This window comes from Rana temporaria, chromosome 4 (assembly GCF_905171775.1).
Source record: "Rana temporaria chromosome 4, aRanTem1.1, whole genome shotgun sequence".
Classification (NCBI taxonomy): Eukaryota; Metazoa; Chordata; class Amphibia; order Anura; family Ranidae; genus Rana; species Rana temporaria.
Genome location: NC_053492.1, coordinates 275291229 through 275318937, shown reverse-complemented (window position 1 = coordinate 275318937; position 27709 = coordinate 275291229). Strand labels below are relative to the sequence as shown.

The 27709-nt window shown below is 40.7% G+C and overlaps 1 protein-coding gene across 1 annotated transcript in view; it reads left to right on the top strand.

Annotated features, from left to right (window-relative positions):
* MAN1A1 (mannosidase alpha class 1A member 1) overlaps positions 1–27709 on the top strand; it is a 243787-nt gene that overhangs the window by 128306 nt on the left and 87772 nt on the right. Inside the window, exon 5 of the mRNA XM_040350323.1 lies at positions 24121–24215. Coding sequence (XP_040206257.1) covers positions 24121–24215 — 95 coding nt within the window. The remainder of the gene's footprint in view (positions 1–24120; positions 24216–27709) is intronic.

The window sequence follows — 27709 nt, the reverse complement described above, 5'->3', positions numbered from 1 at the left end:
CTCTCTCTCTCTCTCTCTCATTGCTAGGAAAGGAGGGGGGATGAGTCATAGGAGGGCCAGTGAGAGCTGCAGAGCTGGAGGTGTCTGTGTAAATCCAGGAAGTGAACAGGCAGCTGCCCACAGTTAAAATATAAATGCAGCCAGACTCGGTGGCGGGAGATCTCTGCAGCATATTTGGCAAGTACTGAATCGCAGTATGTATAAAATAATATGCAAAGTGGTTGGAGGGAGGCTTCAGAATGGCAAATATGTTTTTATTAAAAATTATGTGAGCAGACTGCAGTTCCTCTTTAAAGGGTTTGTATTTATTTTTTAAATAACAAACATGTCATACTTGCCTCCACTGTGAAGTTCGTTTTGCACAGAGTGCCCCCGATCCGTGTCTTCTGGGGTCCCTTGGCGGCTGTCTCTGGTCCTCCCCGCAATTAGTCACCACAGTCATGCAAAAGCTTGCATGGTGGTCACTAATTGCGGGCGCGCTGCGTCACTGGATGTGATTGACAGCAGCGCCAGCCAATGGCTGCGCTGCTCTCAATCCATCCGCGCTAGCCAATCAGCGGCCAGGCTGAGCGGCGAAGAGAATATCGGGACCGCGTGGCACTTTCGAGGGGTCAGGTAAGTATAACGGGGCTCAGGGGGGGTGGCAACATCAGATGTTTTTTCACCTTATTGCATAGATTGCATTTAGGTGAACATTTTTTTTTGCTTTACAACTCCTTTAACCACTTAAGGACTGCCTCCTGCACATATACGTCGGCATAATGGCACGGCTGGGCACAAGCACGTACCTGTACGTCCTCTTTAAGTGCCCAGCCGTGGGTCGCGACCCGATCCGAAGCGCCGTGACCGCGGGACCCGCGGACACGATCGGTCCCCAGAGCTGAAGAACGGGGGAGAGCTGTGTGTAAACAAACCTTCCCCGTTCTTCACTGTGGCGCTGTCATTGATCGTCTGTTTCCTGATATAGGGAAGGACTATCAATGATGTCACACGTCCAGCCCCGCCCCCCTACAGTTAGAAACACATATGAGGTCACACTTAACCTCTTCAGCGCCCCCTAAGGGTTAACACCCAAACTGTAATTGTCATTTTTACAGTAAACAATGCATTTTTTGCTGTGAAAATGACAATAGTCCAAAAATGTGTCAAAATTGTCCGATGTGTCCGCCATAATGTCGCAGTCACATAAAAAATCGCTGATCGCCGCTATTTAGTAGTAAAAAAATATATATATATATATTTTTGGGGGATATTTTATTATAGCAAAAAGTTAAAAATATTGAATTTTTTTCAAAATTGTCACTCTAGCTTTGTTTATAGCGCAAAAATTAAAAAACCGCAGAGGTGATCAAATGCCACCAAAAGAAAGCTATATTTGTGGGAAAAAGAGGGCGCCGATTTTGTTTGGGAGCCACGTCGCACGACCACGCAATTGTTAGTTAAAGCGACACGGTGCCGAATCGCAAAGACTGGGCAGGGTCTTAAATGGTTAAAGTCCATAATCAGGCCATCAAAGGGAAGGTATTCTAAAGCCTGGTTTCTAGCAGGTAAATAGTTTTATTTCAAGCTATATTTCACTTTTTTTTTTTTTTTCTGCGCAATTCATCCTTTATTTTTTTTCCCCCCTGTGTTTTTTTTTTAATGGATCTTGTGAAGAAAAATATCAAATGTGGTATGCATGCTTTTTAAGGGAGCTTTAATAGCTGTTATTTCTAGAAGTATCATTGTTTGCGTCCCCAACTGTGATTTTATTTTCTGCTACTGCTATGTTTTGCATTCCTGCTATTAACCCTTTCCTGACAATGTAATGCATTTATGTGGTATCAAGTAAGGTGGGCCTTAAGTATTACTAAACTGTACTGTTTTGAGTGTTCTTTATATATAAATTGCCTACCAGTGTTGGCTTATGTCATAGTAGGTGAGAAATGTATTGAATTTTCCCCTTCAGAGGTGGTCCCATGCCCTGGATCCCTAATGTGTAGTGATGAAAACCAGCATTAAATTAACTTTCAAACATCTGTCAGCTGTCAGCTTTGAGGAAATATCTATTACAGAATATGCTGGTTAGGTATCACCTGTTTGCCCTAGGCACATTTTAAATAGTTTTGAGTGAATAGAAAAATAATCCCATGTTAATATACTTTGCACCTAAAAGTTTAAATGGTCAGTCTGCCCTAAATCGTTATTTTAGATATTGGTGCATTCTGTTGGGCGGAATCACCACTTAAATTGAATCTAGCCTCCAGGATTATTATTCACATGTTAATGACACACGTTCCAAGTAATATCATATGTGCATTTAAAGTCATGTATTATTGATCCCCCTGGAGTGCCCCCTCCAAAAAAAAATTTTTTTGTATCTTTCTCCCCAGGAGTATGTGCCATCTTTTTTTTTCGGACATCATCTAGGGTCAGCATCTACATAATACAAAAAGTTGAACCGTACCTCAATTTTTTCAGTATGTGTAAATAGTGGTGGAACCCCCCCTGATTATGAATGATGGAAACCTCCTATACAGAATAGTCGCTTACCACTTCTATTTTCACTGATATATTGACCACAATGCATAAAAAGTAAATCTAAAAATAAAATGTATTCCTATATCGTACACCAGTGCATTAGTAAGTCCATAACAATCTAGTTAATGATATTCTGACTTATGAGCACAATGCCAGTCCCACAGCAGTTGCACCATGTGATATGCGTTGCCATCAGTATCAAGCGCTCACCTCCCATATTTGACTTGCATGCCTTCCCCACCTGGGGATTACCTCCACTGGTCTGGGATATTATTCAGGTGCACCTCCAGATCCAACAGCTATCTTTGCTCTAATACATAAGGTTCTTAGGCATTCATATCTCCAAAAAGAATCCTAGGCCATTATCGCGCTTAACCTTAGTTAGAACTCAATATTTATAAAAAAAATCTATAAAAAAAAACTTGCCTGAAACCGTACACTTTAAACCTTGCACATGGTAGGTATGCAGTGTATTGCCCCCTTAAAGTAGAACTATAGGCAAAATTGTAATTTTGGATAGAGTAAGGGAGGGGCATAACCCCCGGCAGATTTTTTTTTCTTCATCTGTGTTTAATTGCGGAGATTTCACTTCACTTCCTGTCCAATAGCCAAACAGGAAGTGAGAGGAAATCCCTGCAAATTAAGTGAATTTGGGGACCCCCATGCCATCAGTACTAGTGTCCTCGTTGGAGAGTCCCCCCCCCTATTACTTTTCTGGGGACAATGCTAAATTTGGGATTTTCTTTTACTTTCAATAATAATGGTAAACGGGAAAAATCGGGTAACTCTCCCTAATGGGGGCACAGACCGCAATAAAAGCTAACAGGTGTTCTAATTCCTCGCAACATTATTGAAAACTGAAAGAAAAGTTTTGCCTTTTAGTTATACTTTAAGAAACACCAGGAAATTGGCATCACCTTCTAACCTTGCAATTCAGCCATCACTTTCTGGCTCGGCGTGATGACATTGTTGACTCTGTCCCCAACATGTTTCGGCTCTAATTGTGACTTCCTCAAGGACATCGGTGTTTACGAGCAAGCTTGGTAATAGAACAAGTATTGGGACACCTGCCTTTACACGCACATGAACTGTAATGGCATCCCAATCTCTTGGTCCATAAGGTTCAATATTGAGTTGGCCCACCCTTTGCAGCTATAACAGCTTCAACTCTTCTGGGAAGGCTGTCCACAAGGTTTAGGAGTAGGAATATAGAAAGGTTGGACCATTGTTCCTGAAGTGCATTTGTGAGGTCAGGCACTGATGTTGGAGGAGAAGGCCTGGCTTGCAGTCTCCACTCAAATTTATACCAAAGGTGTTCTATCTTGTTGAGGTCAGGACTTTGTGCAGGCCAGTCAAGTTCCTCCAACCAAAGCCTCTGCAATAGCTTTTACTTGTCTGTATTTGCACATCTTCCACAGTTTAGTCTGCTGCTACTGTCTCTTAAAGAGGAAGTAAACCGTGATGGGTGGGCCAGTCGGTCACGGCGCAAGCACTATAGAAACGGCACAGATGGTGCCCTTTCTTCAGTGTGCATGCGCCGATTATGCCGGCGTATATGGCGATTATCTCCTAAACCACTGAGGTTTAGTGGATATTTCCAGTACCTACAGGTAAGCCTTATTATAGGCTTACCTGTAGAGAAAGGTGTCTATACAGGGTGTACAACCACTTTAACCTGTGATCAACCAGTGCAAAAATTCAGAGCATTCACCCAGCTCAGTTGTTTACTGCCTTTTCTTTAAAAAAAATGTACAATAGGGGGGGGGGGGAGTGTTTGATCCCCCTGCTGATTCTGTACGTTTGCCCACTGACAAATGATTAGTCTATAATTTTAATAGTAGGTTTATTTTAACAGTGAAAAACAGAATAAGAAAAATATCCAGAAACGCATTTCAAAAAGTTATAAATTGATTTTCATTTTAATGAGTGAAATAAGTATTTGACCCCTTCGCAGAATATGACTTTGTACTTGGTGGCAAAACCCTTGCTGGCAATCGCGAAGGCCAGACGTTTCTTGTAGTTGGCCGCCAGGTTTGCACACATCTCAGGAGGGATCCTTTCTTTGTCAGTGGGCAAATGTACAAAATCGGCAAGGGATCAAATTTATTTATTTTTTTCCCTCCCTTGAGGCCCCTTTCACACGGTCGGACAGTTCAGGTCCGCCTATCAGTTTTTACGGTGGACCTGAACGGCTGCTCCATACAGGTCTATGGAGTGTCGGCTGTCAGCGATGACATGTCCGCTGACATCCGATCTGCTAAAATCAGACGGATGGCGATACGTCGCCATCCGTCCATATTGGATCGGGTGAGATCTGATCTGTCCATTTTTCATCTGATCTCTCCACAGGAGATGGCGGCGCTCGACAAGCCCCTCCCCGCTCGGTGAGCAGAGAGGGGACCTGTCATCCGCCAGCTCAGCGGAGATCAATGGAGAGATCTCGCACTGAGCTGGCGGACTACTGCAGCGGATCCGTCCCCATGTGGAAGGGGCCTTACTGTATATTGGTCTTGCATGTAATTAACCCTTCTGCTTTTTTTTCCGTTTTTGTAACCCATTGAAAAAAGTTCCCTTTATACAGTGTCTCTGCCATTCTTCTATAAAGTATTTCATACAAATTCTAAGAAATGTCCTAGTAATTGCACATGCCAAACTCAAGAGGTAAATAAATATAGGATGTTTGTAAGATTTTAAAATGTATATGCATTCAGTATTGTATGCGAAAATATTCCTAAAATATAATAAAGTTTAAATAAATGTCATCAAGGTATGTCTTCATACATAACTCACTAAAAAATGTAGTTTGCCAAATGTGGACACAAACTTTGATTCAGTGGTACTATGAAACCATACAACTGTTTTCTGCTACCGCTTTGCTTTTAGAATTCCGAAAATACACTGGAAATGGGTTTAGTGTTTAAGATAATCTGCATACCTGTCCAATATTGGTTAAGAAAATGGGACTTTCGCTCAAGATGTAATAACTTTAACTGGACAATATTTTTCAGCTTTGTTCTTTATTCTAACTCCAGTGCTACGGAACATTATTGGCTTTAAGTATGTTGCCTGCTATCATCTTGCTGACATCTGTTTATCGTTGTGGATAATGCCATTTCATGCGCTATAGAAAAAAGTACTTTATTGGCTTTTCTATAGTATTGATATAAGTGATTTTAGAAAACAGGTTTATTATCAGAGGTGCCACCTATTGTCACTTCTGTAAAATACATGGTAAAAAAAAAAAGAAAAATGCCTCCAAACCAAAACCACACAAGTACTATTAAAGTAAAGATGAACATCAAAATGCATTAGTAATAAGTACATTGTAAAAATTAAGTATCACACAGCTTGGAATTATTTTTCTTCCGTTTATTTTTTATATTTATTATATTCTATATTGAATTCTAGTTGGGTAACCATTTTTTTTTCCTCCTGTTTCTGCAGTTTGAAAGTCATTCCTTAAAGATGGTTTTTATTTAAAGATGGTTTTAATTTTAAGTGGTATTAAACCCAAAAGCATAATATATTGCAGCTTATCAATCATTGGCTGTGGTGGCTGCTTTAGTTTTTTTGTTTTGGTAATAAACAGAGAAGTGTTAATTGCTATTATTTCATAAATACTATACACTGTATCATGCCACTGGTTTATGTTTTTTTGAATCCTCTTAAGTACCTTCTTCCTGTGGTCACATGATCTTCACCTATTCTTTGGCATCTGCAGAGAAAGATCTTTGGGAAGGGCTTCTATTACTCTGCTGATGTATGAGCTCTACAGTGTGAGTCTGTCTGGCCACCCCTAATTGGTGCTGTGCCAGTCACATGATAAAAGAGAAAAAATCAGAACAACAATTCAAATTAAATGATTTAAAAGAAAAACTGTATTACAGTTCCCTATAAGTCTTTTTAGATCAGATGTGAATTTGCGCATTTAATATGGTGTAGGCAGAGTCGGAGATGATTGGTATTGGCTTTCATTTTGTTCAGACGGCATCTGCATCCAAGGCTCTTTTTTACTTTTACAGGTTTTGGCAATTACATTTTTTATATCTTTAATACTAATTTCTATTACAACTAAACATTGTGAGTTTCTAAGTCAATGCAATCAACCAGTATACTATATCTGGCTCCCATTATGTTTAGAGGGAGGGGAGAGCCATTTACCTCTGTGTATACACCCACATGTGACTCTATAGTCATGTGGGCTGCACAGATGAGAAAAAGGAGGAAATCAAGAGCTTAGGAACTGAAATATGAGCATGCTCAGTAGAGGATACCAGCTGGTCTACACAATCCTAGCCTGCAGTAGGAACACAGAAGATGGGAGGGGACAGCTAAAAGCAGGATAAACCTGGTATATTTCATTCTACACGAAACAAGTGGCTTTGTGAGTATGCCCACGCTGTTATAAACCATGCAATGAGAATTTTTCATAGTTTTTTCATGTGTAGACACATTTTGACTGCAGTATTTTCAGCCAGGGGGTAGGGGGTGTTGGATGTACCAACATATCCAAATACACTAACCGTGAAGCCAAACTCAAGCTTTATAAGCAGTTACAGCAGCCGATTTGTATTCCTTTTGAGATAAAGGGTTGTTTGCCTAAATCAAAGCTGATCATATTAAGCAACCCTGTGTGTGGTTAAATGGCTTAACTCTGACTGCCACATCTGCAGGGAAGCTTGCTCTGTTAAAAAGCCTTTAGGCTCATTCAGATGGGCAGATAAGCCCATCCTTCATGCAGAGCCTCTACTTTCTGGTCTGTGCACCTTCTCATGTCTGCTTGTCAAACTTTGACATGTGGTTGTGTCTGTACAGCCGCTGCATGTGCATCCACTTCTATGAGCTGGCTGCACACTCATCTGCACAGAGGATGGGTTTGTTTGCCTGTCTGAGCACTATAAAAGAAAGCAAATCATCTAAAAATTGGTAAGCTGCAATAGGTTTGCTTTTGGGGTTAATACCACTTTAAAGCGGATGTCCGCTGAAAAAAAAAATATTTAAAAGCCAGCAGCTACAAATACTGCAGCTGCTGACTTTTAATATTGGGACACTTACCTGTCCTGGAGGCTAGGTTCACACTACTGCGAATTCAAAATCGCGGTAAAATATCGATTTTGCGGCTGCGGTTTTGCTGCGATTTTGGCCGCGATTTAAGAGACATCTGTGTAAATCGCGGCCCGAAATCGCAAAAAGTAGTACAGGAACTACTTTTTGAAATCGGTGCAGCGCCGCAGATGCGGCGTCGCACCGATTAGGACGGTGCAAATGCCGCTGATTTGAGATGCGATTTGACATGTGAAATCGCATCTCAAATCGTACCCAGTGTGAACCTGGGTGGAGTCCAGCGCCGTACGCAGCAGAGGACGAGCGATCGTTACTCTGCTGCCCCCCCGCCATCCTCGGTGAGGGAACTAGGAAGTGAAGCGCTCCGGCTTCACTGCCCGGTTCCCTACGGCGCATGCGCGAGTTGTGCTACGCCTGCCGATTGGCTCCCGCTGTGTTCTGGGAGCCGAGTGTTCCCAGAACACAACGGGGGGGGGGGGTCAGGGGACGGGAGGTGACGTCTTTGCCCGCAGTTTACCCGAGACTGTGTGGCCGGAAGTGGGTGCAAATACCTGTCTTTAGACAGATATCTGCACACCTCTCCCCCCTGAAAGGTGTCAAATGTGACACCGGAGGGGGGAGGGTTTCCGATCAGCGGGAGTTCCGCTTTAAACTGTGTTTTAGCAGTCGGTTATCCATGCAAACATGTGAAAAGTAACCTACAGTTCTATCTATTGGCTGGAAATATAAATATTTCTAAAGATAAAAAGTCAAAATACCATACTACTCTTTAGAACTGTTTTGCTGTTTAAGGCCCCTTTAACACGGGGCGGATCCACTGGACGGACTCTGCTATGTCAGCGGGAGATGGCGCCACTGAGCAGGTGGATGACAGGTCCGTCTCCTCTCACTGTGTTAAGACAGACCTGTCAGAGTTCCCATCTCCTCTGTGGGGAGATCGGATGAAAACGGACAGCCTGTCTGCTTTTTGTCTGATCCCATTTGGTACGATCACCATTCGTCTGTTTTGCGTGGATCTTGACAGAGTGGATGTCGGCAGACACATCTCCGCTGGCATCCACTTGCCCATAGTAATCAATGGGTTCCCCGCTCGGATCCACCTAAAAAATAGACATGCGGATCCGAGCAGACAAATCGTGTGAAAGGGGCCTAAGAGAAAAAAATGTATTTTACCAATCATAGCTTACTTGCAAAACAAGATAAACTGGCCCAATCCAAGTTTTTTTTTTTGTTTGTTTTTTGTTCTTCTAATATAGCCTTTTTTATCTGTTTCCACCTGTAAAAGAGAATTGTTCCTTATTAATCACTTCAAAACTGTCCCAATTCTAACCTTGTCTCTCATACATGTAAAGTTGACATTTGTTTGCTAGAAAATTACTTGGAACCCCCAAACTGATCAGTTTGATCAGATGCGGTTTGTAAGCCAGAAGTGGTAAAATCCCCCAATCCATCCGGTTTCTGATGTCAGAGAGCAAGGAACAAAGTTGTGCAGTGTATCCCCTCAAGTCAATTCACTAAGGTAGGTAAATAAATGCATTTGAGTAGTGGTCCAGGCATTTGATAGTTTCTGTTTAGCTGGTTGACCACCATGACTCATCTGCTGTCAGCGGGATTCCCCGCTGACAGCAAAATGTTAACAAAAGATTAGCCAGCATAAAAAAAAAGTGTAGCCAAGCCCCCAAAGTACCTGGCATGAATAAGAGGGCGATTTTTTTTTTTTTTTTTTTTGCCGGGTTTTCTTTTGTTCACATTCTGCTGTCAGCTGGGCATCCTGTTGACAGCAGGTTAGTCATGGTTAAGTATTCAGCAGGTGCCGGATCCTTAACAACCAGCTAACATGAAACACATTTTTTACTATCACATGCCTGAACCACTACTTAACACATGCATTTGTTTCCTTTAGTGACTTGACTTTAACATTGTTTTTTTTTATATGAGGATCTACTGAGTGTTTTTGCTTTTTGAGGTAAATATCGCATAAAGGGATGGTTCATTTTCATTATCGCATGCAATATTTGGGGGAAAATGTCAGCTGACCCAAATACTGAATGAGATATGCGTTAGTAAATGGATCCCATTATTTTGAAATTGGTGAATTTGATGTGTTTTCAGCTTTTTTCCATGACTTTTCTCCTATAAAGGTTCCTTGTATAACGTGCAAAGCATTTTATCTAGCTCTTATACAGAAAGTGAAATTTGACATCTGTTGATGGCTGCAATAAATGCATGTATTCAAAGAGCCTACATGGCTTCCCTTTTAATCTGTGAAAGATGGATTGCAAGTGACAGTGAAATGTTTCTGTGAGCTGAGGGCTTTACTGTCACTTGGATTTACATTTAAATCTAAATGAGGACTCTACAACAGATGAGCACATCTGGGATTGAGTGGCTGCAGTAAGTATATTTTCTTCTGTGCATCAGTATTTTGGAACCAAATCAACATACTTGGCTTAGCTGCTTGTTTGGCATGGCTATCCATAAAGTGGTTGAGTATATTCTTATTGTTCTAGAATTGTGTGATCATGTCAGTAGCCAAACTTGGGCTTGGTCATAGTGTTTCTAACTTTAAAAGCAAAGAGATCATTTTACACAGGTTACTTTTCCTGTACTTCTCCATTTTTAGAGTAAAAAAGAAAAAATAGGACAACAGTGTATGTATTCATGCATTTACAGTGGATATAAAAAGTCTACACACCTCTGTTAAAATGTCAGGTTTCTGTGATGTAAAAAAATGAGACAAATATAAATAATTTCAGAACTTTCCACCTTTTAATGTGACCTATAAACTCTACAACTCTATTGAAAAACAAACTGAAATCTTTTAGGTGGAGAAGGGAAAATAAACTAAAATAATGTGTTTGCATACGTGCGCACACCCTCCCTATAACTGGGGATCTACCTGTGTTCAGAATTAAGCAATCGCATTCAAACATATGTTAAATAGGATTCAGTACACACCTGCAATCTTTTAAAGTGCCTCTGATTAACCCCCAAATAAAGTTCAGCTGTTCTAGTAGGTCTTTCCTGACATTTACTTAGTCGTATTCTACAGCAAAAGCCATGACTTGCAGAGAACTTCCAAAGCATCAGAGGGATATCATTGTTAAAAGGTATCAATCGGGAGAAGGGTACAAAATAATTTCCAAGGCATTAGAGATACCGTGGAACACAGTGAAAGTTGGTCATCAAGTGGAGAAAATATGGCACAACCGTGACCTTGCCAAGAACTGGATGTCCCTCCAACATTGATGAAAAGACGAGAAGAAAACTGGTCAGGGAGGCTGCCAAGAGGCCTACAGCAACATTAAAGGAGCTGCAGGAAGATCTGTCACGTACTGGCTGTGAAAGGAGCTGCAGGAAGATCTGTCACATACTGGCTGTGTGGTAAATGTGATGACAATCTCCCATATTCTTCATATGTCTGGCCTGTGGGGTAGAGTGACAAGGCGGAAGCCTTTTCTTATGAAGAAAAAAACCATCCAAGCCCAGGTAGATTTGGAAAAAATGCATCCCAAAACATGTGGGAAAATGTGTTATATGGTCTCATGAAACCAAGGTTAAACTTTTTGGCTAGAATTCCAAAATATGTTTAGTGCTGAAACACTGCACATCACCAAAAGAACACCATACCCACAGTGAAGCATGGTGGTAGCAGCATCATGCTTTGGGGATGTTTTTCCTCAGCTGGAACAGGGGCCTTAGTCAAGGTAGGAGAAATTATGAACAGTTCCAAATAACAGTCAGTATTGGCACAAAACCTTCAGGCTTCTGCTAGAACATAGGATCACATTACAAAGTATTCTTTGTACTTATAGGCAACCGTCATCAAGAAGTGGCCTAATCCAGGCCTCAACAAAATCTGGGCGCCCGGTCGCAATTGCGACAATAAATTGTGACCCGGGGAAGCTTAGGGCTGCAGAAGGCCGCAAAGCCGCGACCTCAATTACCGGCGGGGCGCGATCACGGCGGGCCCGCCGGTAATTGAGGCCATGGCTTTGCGGCCTTCACAGAAGGAAGCTGGGGCCTGCAGAAGGAATCTAGGAGTGGCCATCTTGTGGTGGCCCGTTGGCATTACAGGTTACATTACATTACAAGTAGCAAAAAACAGCAGTTCTAATTGATACCCAACATGTCACGCTTCTAAATTGCATCCACTCATGAAATGGCGACAAACTTTTACCGTTTAAAATCTCCATAGGCGACGTTTAAAAAATTCTACAGATTGCATGTTTTGAGTTACAGAGGAGGTCTAGGGCTAGAATTATTGCCCTCGCTCTTAACAATCGCGTCGATACCTCATATGTGTGGTTTGAATACCGTTTACATATGCGGGCGCTACTCACGTATGCGTTCGCTTCTGCGCGCAAGCTTGGCGGGACATGGTGCGTTTTTTGGCTCCTTACTTTTTTAGCTGGCTCCTATATTCCATCAAATTTGTCAAACCCTGGCCTAATCACTGAAAAATATTTTTAAAAGGAAAAAAGTTTGTGGAATATGTTGTAATTTTGAACTGTTACAGCTATAGATGGGAATATATCTCATTAAGAAAGAGATGTACTGACAGCTTGCACGTTATCAAGTTACTTTTCATATTGGTGAATTATTTTAGAATGGAATTTAATGCTGATGTATTGCTCAAATTTTTCAACGTGTTGGGACCATACTAGTGTACATTAATAAAACCACCTAATGCTTGAAAGTCTCATCATACATCTACTTGGCCTCTGTGTGTGACACCACTCTTAAAGTGTTACTAAACCCATCACACTGAATTCACTATATCTGGTCTCCCACAGTAAATAGAACATATAAATACAATTATTTTAGTAAATATAAACTGCTAAATCTCTTTTCTCATCAGCTGTATATAATAGTCTTGTGACATCTATCAGTGTCTGGCTGAGCAGTGGTTAAAGCTTGTAGGAGGAGTTTTCATTCTCCTGATTGTCCTATGAGGCTACAGGACCCCTGACCCTCTGTCTGGACAGTGCTGATTGGCCCTTTGCCGATCACATGCACCCTCCCGAAAAAAAAAAAAAAAAACCTCTAGAAATACACACCAATATGAGCTTGTGCAGAGTGCCCCCAAGGCTCTGTTCTATCAGCAGATGGAGACAGTGGAAGAAGGATCAGAGAAGACTGGATTAAACAACCTTGTTTTAAACAATGCCCATGTTTAACCCCTTAGGTTTCAGTGAGTATAACAAGGATGCTTTACTGCATATACAGACTGATTTTACTGTTGTGGGTTTAATAACGCTTTAAGGCCTTGTGCACACTGGAAGTTTTTTGTCATTTTTACAGCAGCTGTTTTTGGCAGTAGATGTTGTTTTTTTTTTCTACCTTCATTAAACTCTTCATCATGTTATCCTATGTGTCCATGCACACATAGGCTGTAATCAGCAGTTATGGGCAGTGGCGCTTTTGAGCAGTAAAAATAAATAAATAACTGGAGACGTTTTTCAGCTGTAAAAACACTTGAACGCTGATAAACGCTCAAAAACTTTGCTCACCAGCATTTTTTAATGTCTTTGATCCATTGAAAGGAAAAAAACTTTTTCTTCAAAAAAAATAAACGCTATTGAAAAAATGTTGAAAAACTCGCTGCAAAGCTACTGCTGTTTTTATAACATTATTTTAACATCCAGCGTGCATGAGAGCTGAGGTGAATATGCGGCTGGGTTACTGTCTGTGCTGTTGTGCAATGATGTGTTTCCACATGATGTAAGCAAATAAGCACACAAACTGTGCCTAGGTGCATTTACACCACGATTTTATCATCCTACTTGTTCTCACGATTTTAGGTTTAAAATCGTACAAATCTGTATGGCAAAACGTATCCATTCACTTCCATTCATTAATCTAGGTCCCCAAGTGCATCCGATTTTGATCCGCATCCGTTTTGATACGATTTAAAATCGCATCAAAAATCGTGTTTGACCACGATTTTTGGTCATTTATTTGAAATCGTATTAAAATCGTGTCCGATTTTTTTTATATTGTGGTCAATCTAAATCGTATGTAATCGGATGACTGATCCGATTACATACGATTTTGTCATATACGATTCCATCTGATTTTTACTGTCCGTTTATCGGATGTAAAAATTGTGATGTGAACCTAGCCTAACTGTCTTTTGCATGAATATACAGTAGTGCTTGCCATTTGTTCAAATCCTTGTTTTTTTTTTTGTGATTGTGCAAATAAGCTTTAATACACAGTTTACGATAATGTAACTATGTGCATGGGATTGGAAGATGAGACCCTTTAACCTCAAGATTTAAAACGCTTAGGAACCGAACAAAGCAAGAGCATTATCCTGTTGTGCAAAGGAACACATGACCACTGTCTTCTGCTTGCTTTTAGGTTCCAGCATTCTCGGATAACACAGTAAAGACATTTTAATGCAAAGAATGGTTATGGTTTGAGCTCTTTTTTTTTTTTTTACAACCAGTGTGTAGAATTCATAGTTTCTACAAATATATGTGCATAGTCGGGCACAACTGTATTTGGTAGGTTGCATTGGGTTATTTTAGGGGTTGTACTAAGTTTAGGTTAATAAAACAAAGGAAGATATAAGTGATACTGGGTGGGATATCGGTGCCAACAGTAATCTTTACACTGAATTTCTCACACCCAAACTTTTATAAAAAAAACATTTGGAGGACTTTGCTGGTAAAGTTTATGAAATTAAAATTCCCCAAGAAGGTCAGTGGACAGATTAGAGTGGTATATGAAAACTACATCAGATCAGCTGATTGTAGGGAAGGGACACGCTCCTCTTCAAACGGCTCACAGAAACAGAGCTGAGGCTGTCAATCACTGGCCGTGTACTGGAGAGCCTTCCCCTGTCACGTTTTTTTCTCTTGGTGTCAGGACAACCTGTCAGGAGTGGTTCATGCAGAGAAATGAGGAATCATGCACTTGGTGCTCAGGATTGAGACAAGTATGCACTATAGAGGGATATGCTTTGTTCATGTTTCGTGTCTGAGGTTTACAACCACTTTAAATAAAAATCTAAACAATGTACTTTGCATTTTGTTAGTGGCCCTGGCAGCATTTGAACGCTATTAAATGGAAGATGGGAGCTTTCGTTCAGTTGATACCTGCCGTTATGTGTCTGCCACAGTGGTTAAGAAGCAATTTGCTGAGTGTGTCATGACATTGAGTCACTAAATGGCTTTAGAATTAAAAGATAGTCAAATTTATGAGGCTAGGAATGAGCCTTCTGCGTGCAGGGTTTTCAGTGATGAGCCTCTAATTGCGGTTTCTTTTTTCCAGCGCCTGTTTTTTGTTTTCTCTTGCAACCTACAGCAAGTCGGGGCGCCCAAGGAGTCTGTGTCATAGGATAGTTTATATGCAAAGTGCTACCTGCTCTGTTCATACCTCAGCACACATTAATATAATGACTGTTTGCTGCTGTGGCTTTTCTATACACAGTACTAAATGTAATAGGAAAATTGGGAGCCAGATGCTTGAAGCTTAGCAGAGGGTACGTGATAAAAAGATCCTTGCGATTACCAGCAGCGGATTCATGGATTGCTCATTGAAGAGGCAGCTGCTGTCTGTTGTGATACAGACTAAATATTGATGACCTTTTCTCTGCATTGTTTGTGCGCACAGGAATATTTCCACTTTCTTTTTTTTTTTTTTTTTGCAATTTTTTCATCCATTGAAAACACTATTTGGTGTACAGCACATACGACATAGTAAGATAAAAAAAATTTTTTTACACTGCTCGTGAAATAAATCTGGTGTTTAACAGACTCCGTTGTCCTCCCAACCCTGCTAACTTATTAGTAGCCACTCAATGAATGAAGATTACAGCATTAAGTGGCTTAGTTATCTTTGAACAGTGCATGACCTTTCCAAAGGCTCTCCCTCTGTTAGAAGCTGGCAGAGCAGACACACCTCTAGAGATGTCTTAAGGGAAGTTTATCAAAACTGAGGCAGCTGTGCATGGCAACCGGTCAATGTCTATCCTTCACCATCAAAACTTGTTGTTACTAAAACCACAACCGTAAAATCTGTCTGTATATGCAGTAAAGCATGCTTGTTATACTCGCTGTCAAACCTAAGGGGTTAATCCTCTGCATTGTGTAAAAAGGTTGTTTGATCCTGTCTTCTCTGGTCCTCCCCTTTTTGCATTGCCCCCAAAACATGTCCGGATAAGACAGTTAGTGGAGTCAGGCTACACATGCTCAGTTTGGTGTGTATTGCTAGAGTTTTGTTTTCTTGGAGTGCATGTGATCAGCACAGGGCCAATCAGCACTGTCCAGATAGGGGTCTTGCATCCAGATAGGACTGTCAGTGCAGTGCCAAAACCCCTTCCACAAGCTTTAACCAGGTACTGATAAGTCACGAGATTGCTATATACTGCTGATGAGAAAAGGAATTGAGCAGTTTATATTTACTAATATGATTGCATTTCCATGTTCTGTGGGAGACCAGATATAGTGAATGCAGGGTCCTGGGTTTAGTAACGCTTTAACTAGAAAAGCTGAACCATTGGGAGAAAACAAACCGCCAATTACTATTTTCTAAGGAATGAGCAGCAGGTATAACATAAGCATCCATGGAGGCAAAATGGTGTGATGGGGCCCATAATTTCCAGCGGTTATTTCTGGTAGTTTGTGTTCCTGGAAATGTAATTTCTGGTGACGTTATACTAACCCGTTGGCGGCAACCTGTGCAAATATGCAATCTCTCTGCATCTAGTCTTAAACGCCTAGGGGCTGCATATTTGTGCAAATTGCTGCCCATTTACCGATCGCTCCTTCCGATTGAAAGTTTTCAGATCGCGTGACCGATGTGATTGGCTGTTTACCGCGGTCACGTGATCCAAAAACTCCCGATTTGCAAAGAGCAGTCTGGAGATTTTGGTTAGACAGTAACTGTGCTGGGAGAACGTGGTCTTAAGCCCCGCCTCCCAGTGTCATAAACCTCTTAGGAGGTTCATTTTTCTAACCTTGTATTATGCGGTCTTCAACACTGGGACCCCCTTGGTAACTGTGAATTTTCTCTATATTGTAATATATTATTTGCCTTTTATAAAATGTTCTCTTGTCCTCTACAACCGGACACCTCTATCACATTATGGTGTTTGTTTGTTTTTTCCAAAAAAAGACCAACCTAGTTTTATGTAAAATTTGTAAATTTTGACAACTCTGTGGAACCATGGTGAAACGTAGCTGTTATGCCGCGTACACACTGTCGTTTTTTGTGATGAAAAAAAAAACTTCATTTTTTCTCCTGGGGAAAAAAAACGTTTTTCAAACTTCATTTTAAAAAACGATGTTGCCTACACATCGTTTTTTCAAAATGCTCTAGCAAAGCGGGGTTACGTTCAGCACGTACGGCGGCATCCTGTTCCATTCAAGCTCGCGTCATAACTTGCTTCTAAACATGCGCGGGTTTAAAAACGTTGTTTTAAACGTCGTTTTAGCCCACACTCGTCATTTTTTATGACACAAAAAACGACGTTTTGAAAAACGACATAAAAAATTGAAGCATGCTCGATTTTTTTTTTATTTTTTTTATTTTTACGTTTTTCAGAAGACATTAAACAAAGTTTTCCCCACACACGGTCATTTTAAATGACGTTTTTAAAAATGACGATTTCTTTCATCACAAAAAAACGACCGTCTGTACGCGGCATAATTCTAGCTATGGTAAGATACTTCTGGCCCAGAACCCCTGCTATGATGATATGACGATGCAGAACTGCCATACTCTAGCTCTGTTCTCTTCTCTTAGTGACTGTATTATGTTTGGTCTTATTGTGCAGTATCTCTGAAATAGATATGTTGGCAATCACATTGAGTTTTTAAAATGTTTAATGTGTATTGGGGGGAGTTGGGTGTCGGTGAAAATGGACTGTATTCCACATGATGGGAAGGCTGCCTGACATTGGCAGGCTGGACATTTAAAAAAAAAAAGGTGTATGTGCAGTACTTTATTTATCATTTTCAACATTAATCAATTGGGTTACATTTGTTAAGACTTGGCTGTTTATACATTGTGAGATATGTACTGTTACATTCCAAACAATTTATTCCTTTTTAGAATTTGGCATTTTAGCATTAATTTTTTTTCATAAGTGTATGAGCTCTCACATAGTTATGCCACTATCTGCAGGGAAGTTGGACAAAGGCAAATAAAGCTGTAAGGACAGCCCAGCATAACCACTCTCCACTCCCAGCATGCTTCATATTTTTTTTCCTTTGATTCTCTGCTTAATTTTTCTCTCTTGCCCCTTTTTAATAAAATTTGTTCTGCTAGCAAGATTCCGCAGTCGCTTGAGGGCTTGTTTTGTTTCTATTTAACCACTTCTGGACCAAGCCTATTTTTGACACTTGTTGCTTACAAGTTAAAATCAGTATTTTTTTTTTTTTTTTGCTAGAAATTTTCTTGGAGCCCCCCAAACATATATAAGCCCAGGATGTCATATTTTATTTTTTTTAAGCAAAGACCCTAGAGAATTACATGGCGGTCGTTGCAATATTTTATGTCACACCGTGTTTGCGCAGCGATCTTTAAAATGCAATTTTTTGGGGAAGAGAATGTACACTTTTTTTTTTTTCCCAATTAAGAAAACCGTAAGGTTGGCCTAATTTGTTTACATATTGTGAAAAATGTTACGCAGAGTAAATACTGTATTTATTGGCGTATAACACTCACTTTTTTACCCTGAAAATGGAGGGTAAACTGTGCCTGCGTGTTATACACAGGGGGCTGTGGAAAGTTTTTTTCCTGAAACTCCCCTCCTAAAGTTAGGCTGCGTGTTATATGCCGATAAATACGGTAGATACTGAACATGTTAAGCTTTAAACAGGAATGGTGACAAACTACGGTACTTTAAAAATCTCCATAGGCGTTGTTTACATTTTTTTTTTTTTTAACAGTTACCAGTACTTGTTTAGAGTTAGAGGAGGTCTTTTTGCTAGAATTGTTTTCTTATTGTATTTTTCTTATTTAACACTGTACCTTTAAAAAAAAAAGATCGCTTTTATTGCTGTCACAAGGAATGTAAATATCCCTTGTGGCGGATACTCCTTATGGAGGGGAGTTAGACTCCATATCCCTCCTTTGCACTTCAAAGTATTCAAAATGCCAAAATTGGTGTTTTGGAATACTGACTTTTTTTTAACCACTTAAATGTAGGGCATTTTAAGCCCCTTCCTGCCCAGGCCAATTTTTAGTTTTCAGCACTGTCGCACTTTGAATGACAATTGCAAGGTCATGCGACACTGTGGTGGTATTTGATCACCTCTGTGGTTCATAAGGTTTTTGCTCTATAAACAAAAGTTTGAAAAAAGCACTATTTTTTTACTGTTTTCTATAATAAATATCCAAATTTTTAAAACTAAAAGCAAAACACGTTATTTTCCTCCGTTTAGGACGATATGTATTCTACATATCTTTGGTAAAAAAAAAAAGCAAAAAGTGTATATTGATTGGTTTGTGCAAAAGTAATAGCATCTACAAAATAGGGGATAAATTTATGACATTTTTCTTACTAGTAATGGTGGCGATCGGCACTTTTTTTGAGAATATATATATATATTCTCATGACTGTGACATTGCGGCGGACACTTGACACATTTTTGGGACCATTCATATTTCTACAGCAATCCGTGCTATAAAAATGCACTGATTACTGTGTAAATGTGACTAGGGGTTAACACTAGGGGGCGATCAAGGGGTTAATTGTGTGTCCTAGGGAGTGATTCTAACTGTGGGGGGAGGGGACTCGCAAGGGGAGGAGACCAATCGGTGTTCCTCTGTACTGGGAACACACCATCGGTGTCCTCTCACCTGACAGGACGTGAATCTGTGTGTTTGCACACAGATCCATGGTCCTGTTGTGTTAACAGGCAATCGCAGCACGTGCATCGTCTCCCGAGTGATGCACGCACCACCTAGATGGGCGGGAAGCCCAGGACGTCGTATGATTCCCACCCAGGATGGGAGATTTCTCCTGCAGACGTCATATGTATATGGGCGGGATGTGAAGTGGTTAAAGCGTGCCATTGGCAGCCGAGCAAACCGAAATTCCGGCTTGGTTCAGGACTCCACACTGGTCGCTCCGGTCTCGCGGTGGGAAGGGCGACCTGGGCAGAGCGGTGAAAGGCGGCGCTCATTATGATTAAGGATGAGCTCAGGCAAGTTCGCAACCCGAACGTGCAGAGCCCGCCAGGAAGTCGGCACTGCACAGCGCTAATCAAAGGCAGCGAGACATTTCTCGATCTCAGCAGCCGCGGATCAGGAAAATGTCTTGCTGCCTTGTAAAAAGGGCTGTTCAGTGCCAACTTCCTGGTGGGCTCTGCACGTGCGGGTTGCAAACACGCCTGAGCTCATCCTTATAACGGCCATGTGGATCATTAACCGCATCGGCTGTTATGAGAGAGCCAACCTCTAGCGCTAAAAAAAAAAAGCCAGGCATCACCCCGGTACAACCACTTTGACTAAATGACGTACAGGTATGTGATTGGGCATGAAGTGATTAAACCAGTTTACAGCCCTCAAGAAAAAAGTAGGCACCTGCCCCAATTTAGACCTGATGGTTCACAACAAATTCCATGGGGTGCAAACATTTTGTATCAAATCGGCCATTTTAGTCATTGCTCTCTTCATTCAGGTGACCTGGCCTCTGTGCACACCTAGGATGTGTACTTGCATGTCCCCATCTTCCTGGCCATCACTACGATCTGTTTTGCACTGTTCATGCAATATCACCCATGTGTTGCCTTTTTGCCTATCCACTGCACCTCTGGTTTTACCAAGGTGCTAGCCCCAGTTTTTGCTCTGCTTTTGCTTTCGGAGCAATCCCCACAGTGTGATATCGCAATGACTGCCTTTCTGATTGAACAGTCGACTATGTCAGCCATTGTTCAACATGCCTTTCAGACCATACAGAAATTTGGGTAGTTCCTAATTCTCCATAAATCGGTGCTGAAAATGTCTGTTGCTTGGAGTATCTGGACTGATGATCTAGCAGTGGCCCTGTCTGAGGTGTTCTTCCTCTTGGACAAACTCCTGTCTCTCCGTTCCCATGTTCAATCAACCAATACTCCGTTATTGGATAAGAGTCCTAGGTCTAATGGCATCTTCCTTCACGGCGGGTTTCCATATGCCCACTTTCACTCTAGACAATTTAAAATGTAACATTTTTGCAGCACAAGTAGGCAAAGTCTCTGAATTATCCATAGACCTGACCAGAAGGCCTAGGCTTGCCCTGGCATTGGTAGGTCACTTAGTTGAGCACTAAAGCCTGAAAATCCTTACTTCCCAGTGGTTTTGAAGGTTCTCGCAACAGATGCCAGCTTTTCAGGCTAGGGGGGAGTCACGTATACTCTTTCAGCTTATAGGACCTGGTCATTTTAGAGAGAGCTGAATCTCGGGGCATTGCAGTTATTCCTTCAAAAATGTACTTCTCAACTTCTCATTTGCAAGGTCTTCCAGCAATATTTTAGTCAGACAGTGCCACGGCAATGGCTTACATCATCCATCAGGGAGAAACCTGAAGTCTTGCAGCTCAAATAGCGGTGGATCCCATTCTGACTTTGAAATAATATCACAGTCCAGCCCTGTCTGCCGTATTACACATGCCTGTTGTGGATAATTGGTGGTTCATCTGGTATCAACGTCTGTACTCCGAAGAATGGTCTCTTTGCACAAATGTGTTTAAAGCACTCTGCCTCAGGTGGGGGAACCCTGATTTGGCCCTCCTGGCTTCCAGGTTTGACCACAAACTAAGCATTTTTGTCTTCTAAGGCTACTGAACCCTGCCTTTCTCGCCTTCCGCACAGGAGCAGGGTTGAGGGCATGGTGATTCTCGACTCACTGACCTGACCCAGAAGGATGTGGTGTTCAAATCTCATCAAGCTCCTTGCAGACTCTGGCCTTTTCCAGATCTTCTGTCCCAAGGGTCCGTTTTCCACCATACACAGATTGGTTGTTGAAGCCCAGGTGGATGTGGTATGCACTGTTTGTAGGGGTTGTAATCTTAATGTTAGTTTTTTTTGTCAGTATTTTAAGATCTATATTTTATAATGCTATTGGCCTATATGAGGAACATAGCTTTGGGTCTTTAATTTCTTTGTATATTAATGTTATGTGTGTGTCTCTCATTGAATCTGGCAAAGCCCCTTTCGATAACCCACTTGTAAATACTTCTGCAAGTCTTGGGTCTATTAAAGCTCCATATTTTTGAGCCTGGTGCCTTTTCTCCCGGAAATGTACGCATCATTTGTGATTGGATACACCAATGTTTCCCTCTCCCTATCCAACAGCCACCCCAGAGCCAGGCGGTCTAAGAGATCCGTCATAGTCTCCGGGCAGAAGTGGGAGAAGGGATTTTAGTTGTTGCTTTTTGGGCTTTTCAGCTTCAGGCATCGGTTTTTCTGATTTGCAATTCTGTCATCTGGTCTCCTGTTCTCACATTCATTGAGTTTTACCAGATCAATGTTTAGTTAATGCTGTCTTCAGTATTAAAGAGGTTGTAAAGGTTAGTCTTTTCTTCTCTAAATAGGTTCCTTTAAGCTAGTGAATTGTTGGTTCGCTTACCTTTTCCTTCGATTTCCCTTCTAAATGTTGTTTTTTCTTTGTTTGAATTTCTCACTTCACTGTTTCTCCTCGGTAAGCTTTCCACCATCATCCCAGCGGTGGAAAGTAATTTAGAACAGCTTACTGAACACCTTAGGCCCCGTACACACGATAGAATCCATCCGGCAGATAAAATCCCAGCAAATGGGTTTCTGCGGATAGATCCTATGGTGTGTACACGCCAGCGGATCTGTTTCCGCGGAGAAATCTCCTCTGGGATGGATTCAGCAGATCGGATATTTGCTGTGCTGCACAACAAATCCATCTGCTGGAATCCATTCCAACGGATGGATCCGCTCGTCTGTACAGACTTACCGGATCCATTCGTCCAAGGGATTCCCCGCCAACGCGTCGTAATGATTTGACGCATGCGTGGAATTCCTTATATGACAGCGTCGCGGCCCCGCCTCGCCGCGTCATAATCGCGGCGACGGCGCGGACACGTCATCGGCAGAGGATTTCCGCGCGGATTTCAATGCGATGGTGTGTACACTCCATCCCATCGAAATCAGCGGAAAATCTTTTGAGAGGATTTATCCGTGGAACGGTCCGCTGGACCGTATCTGCGGATAAATCCTCTCGTGTGTACGGGGGCCTAAACTGAAGAGGAACAGGAAGTGAGAAATTCAGACAAAGAAAACAAAGAAACATTTTTTTTTTAAGGGAAATTTAAGGAAAAGGTAAGTGAACCAACAATGCACTAGCTTAAAGTAACCTATTTAGAAAATAAAAAGTGAACCTTTACAACCCCTTTAAGGTGGCTCTGTAGTCTGTTGATCTCTTGTTTTAACCTGTTGGATTTTGTGAGCCTTTTAGCTTTCATTTGCTGTGTTGCCAACCCATCCGTTTGACTGCTTTTGGGCATCTCTATGTATCAGAAAATGTATCTTGTGTCCTATAATGTAGAATTAGGAAAATAGGATTTTAGATTTGCCCTAAAACTCCTTGCGTGGAATACATTACAGAATACCAATCCTTCCCTTATTTTTTCTTATGATCCTCCTCTACTATTTGCTAACAAAACTGAGGGATGCTGGGAGTGGGGAGGGGGGGAGGGGTTATGCTTGGCTGTTCTAACAGCTTTGTATACCAGTGTTCAGTCTCCATTAGCTGCATAACCCACTTTGCCGGAATACTCATCCTGTGTCCTGTAATGTACACCATGAAAATGATTTTAAAGTCAATGTAAACCCAATTCATGAAATTGGAGCTGGGCACATCTATCTTGCAGTGTTTTGTAATCGCTCTTCAAAGCACTTGGTCTTGTATCTCTGTCCTGCCCCATTCCTCTGTTATAAGCCTGATAACTTTTGACAAGCTCTTCGAGGCCCAGAGATAGAAGTGTGTGTCGGAGGAGGTTGCTATAAATGGATTAGCAGCCAGCTAAACAATTCAGGCATGCTCTGCGTGTGTGAGGAGGGGGTGTGTGCCTTTCCTCCTATCGGTTTTCTCAGTGTCTAGCAATGATCTCCTCCTACAGATGAATGAGGAAGTAAAAAACCTAACAGGACGTGCACTTTCTAAACGGTGGGTAAAGGTGAAGACAGCAGATTTACATGTAAAACTCATGTAGGGGGATTTGTTTCATCCCTGTGTATGATCTGAGGCTGTTCCCTTCACTTGGTATATGTGAGGGTTTACATCCACTTTAAGATTAAAAAAACATTTTTTTATTTTTTTTCATAATTGTAGTTGGAGAACTTGAGTGTTTATTTTTTATTTATTTTTTTGGCCTCTTTGGGATGACTTCTCTTCACGTCTTGCCCTGGTGATCGTAGTAACCAGCAGATTTCTTTTTTCACCAGGGACACAGATGTCAGTGAAAAATGTGCCTCTTGGCTCCCCTTTTACGTCTTTAGTGTAATTTTTTTTTTTCTGAACTGGCATTATATTTAATTCTTCTTTTTTTTTTTTTTTTTTTTTTTTTAGATCTTCAGAAGAAAAGCAATAGAACTGGGAGAGAAACTGTTGCCTGCTTTCAATACCCCAACAGGAATTCCTTGGGCATTGTTAAATATCAAAAGGTAAATGTATATTTAGATTTTATGTACCTTTTTCCCTAGCTGGCAGTTTTTTAATTTTTTTTTAATACTTTCTGTTCATGAAAATGTTCCTATGTGCTATTAAGTACAGCAAAAAAGAATAGAGAGATAATTGTTACTTTAAGGTAAGTGGCAAAGCTTTTATAATATAGGTAGGTATTGTAGTGGTCCTTCAAAAAAGCTGCCATTAATAATTTCCTTAGGCTAAGGTGTTAAACATTGTAGTATGCCATTTTAACATTTTATACATAACCTGTTGGTATGTTCATATTTTAAAATACTCGTTTCTTGTATAGTTGTGTATATGGTAATATACAGGTGAAACTTGAAAAATTTGAATATTGTGCTAAAGTTCATTTATTTCACTAATGCAACTTAAAAGCTGAAATTAATATGAGATGGACTCATTATATGCAAAGCAAGATAGTTCAAGCCGTGATTTGTCATAATTGTGATGATTATGGCTTACAGATCATGAAAACCCCAAATACACAATCTCAGAAAATTTTAATATTAAATGCAATCAATAAAACAAGGATTGTACATAGAACAATATCGGACCTCTGAAAAGTATAAGCATGAATATGTACTCAGCCTGTGGCACTGCTGAGGTGTTATGGAAGACCAGGATGCTTCAATAGCGGCCTTTAGCTCTTCTGCATTGTTCATTCTCGTGTGTCTCATCTTTCTCTTGGCAATGCCCCATAGATTCTCAATGGGGTTCAGGTCAGGTGAGTTTGCTGGCCAATCAAGCACAGTAATCACACGGTCATTGAACCAGGTTTTGGTGCTTTTTCTGCTGGAAAATGAAGTCGGCATCCCCATAGAGCTCCTCTGCGAAAGGAAGTGGAATTGCTCCAGAATAACCTGGTAGACTGCTGCGTTGACCCTGGACTTAATGAAGCACAGTGGACCAACACCAGCAGATGACACGACTCCCCAAATCAACACAGACTGTGGAAACTTCACACTGGACTTCAAGCGTCTTGCAGTGTGTGCCTCTACATTCTTCCTCCATATTTTGGGTCCTTGGTTTCCAAATGAGATGAAAAAATTTCTCTCATCAGAAAAGAGGACTTTGTACCACTGAGCAACAAACCAGGTCTGTTTTTCTTCAGCCCAGGTAAGATGCTTCTGACGTTTGTTGTTCAGGAGTGGCTTGACAAGAGGAATACGACATTTGAAGCCCATGTCCAGGATCCGTCTGTGTGTGGTGGCTATTGATGCTCTGACTCCACCCTCAGTCCGCTCCTTGTGAAAGTCCCCATTACTTTTGAATGGCCTTCTCCTGACAATCCTCTCCAGGCTGCGGTGATCCCTGCTGCTTGTGCACCCTTTTCTTCCACCATTTTTCCCTTCCACATAACTTTCTATTAATGTGCTTTGATACAGCACTTTGGGAACATCCAACTTCTTTTGCAATTACCTTTTTGAGGTTTTCCCTCCTTTATGGGGGGTGTCAATGATGGTTTTCTTCACAACTGTCCGGTCCACAGTCTTTCCCATGATTGTGATTCAATTATGATCTATCACGGCTTGAACCATCTTGCTTTGCATATAATGTCTATTTCATATTAGTTTCACCTTTTAAGTTGCATTAGTGAAATAAATTAACTTTTGCACAATATTCTAATTTTTCGAGTTTCACCTGTATACTCACAATGTACTTCTAAGCAGCATACTTAATGTCGGTTGCACAAATGATACAAATTAGGAAATTGGGCGATTGCAATTTTAACTGAGCCAATGATTAAATTATGCGTAAGTGAGTAATATTAGAATGTGCAAATCCTCTTGGTGTCCAAAGCTTCCCTGCTAATGCTGTAATGTGATGGATGGCATCACTGCCAATAGAAAGGTTCGAGTTTGGAAGGGGGTTGTCCAGTATCAAAGATCATATTTTGATTTAAACTACTTTTAAAGGCCAGACTGTTTACCCCCTCCCTGCCAAGGCCATGTTTAAGTTTTCAGCGCTGTCGCACTTTGAATGACAATTTAGTCATGTAACACTGTTCCCACATTAATTTTATATATATATATATATTTTGTATGAAGGGGAGATAGATAGATAGATAGATAGATAGATAGATGGATGGATGGATAGATATAAAAAAAAAAGCACCTTCAGGCTTTCAAGGAACATACATTACACTTCTAATTTCATGACCAACACATTGGAGGTCTTAAAGCACCAGGACAGGAGAAATGCCCACAAAATGACCACATGTAAACTTTTATATTCTATTTGACAAATTTTTAGTTGGTCGAAGGTTCGTTTTTACCTTTTTAATCATTCATAGATTTTAGATTCAAATTGTATAACGTCTAAATGCATTGTCTCTTGACACTGCATTTGCAGTCATTGTCTCAATGTCTTGTTGCTATATTAACATAATGACAATCTGTATGTCCTCAATAAAAAATAATGTATGCCCTTCAGCATTTGATTAGGTGCCCTTGCTGTAGATGGCACGTGAAAGAAATTTGCCCTGCTAAGTGCCACATTATGTAAACTGTCTGAATACTTTTGTGACTTTGCCAAGCAATATCTTGACACAAAACATTGCATGGATCTGGCATTTATACCGCAAGGATACAACATGAGTGGCATTTTTTTATAATGAGTAATAGTTTCCATATAATGTTCCTTTTAACAAAATACCACCTTATCCAATAAATCTTAGCCTTTGGACATTCAACTTATAATTTTCTGCAAACTAGCACCAAGATTTCATTTTTAACCACTTAGGATGTTAACACAAGGGCATACATAGGCAATGAGTTGGCAGTAAAAGCTATTAAATAAGCATGTCTTTAGATGACTGTTTCTCTTTATTTTTGGTCCATTATACTGCATTTCTAATTCCATTTGTCCTCAAAACACTTAAAATATATAATATTAGAAGTCTTTTAAAAAATGCCATTGCCTTACAACATTGCTTTTAATTGTTTCTGTAAATTTAGCATTTCCGTATGCCTGAAGGTCAGTCAGGTATTTTGTGTCATTTCAAACGATGGGTTTCTACACAACTTCACAACAAAATGTTTGTAATTGCAGATAAAAGTATCATAAGTCTCTTTTCTTTTCAACCCGACAACTACTCAAGTAATTCAGTCACATTTCAATATTCTAAAAGTAACACATTTGTCAAATGTTTGAATTGTCCAAAGTGTCTTTGAGAATTTGTTAAATATTTTTGACTGAATTTTTATTTCATCATTTCAAACGTATGAGAACTGTAACTGAAATAACTGCCTAATCAGAGGCTACTTTCCGCAATAACCACATGTGAAAATCTAGATAACAGATCTATACAGTGAAATTGTATACAAATATTGACTTTTCCTGTAAATGGTCCAATTTAGCCCTGCTGCCTCCTATGTTTTGAGCCTCCCTATTGGCTACTGAGGCAGTGTATAACTTTAGAGAACCAATATGGAGACGCGGGAGGATTGAGCAGGGAAATATAACAAGC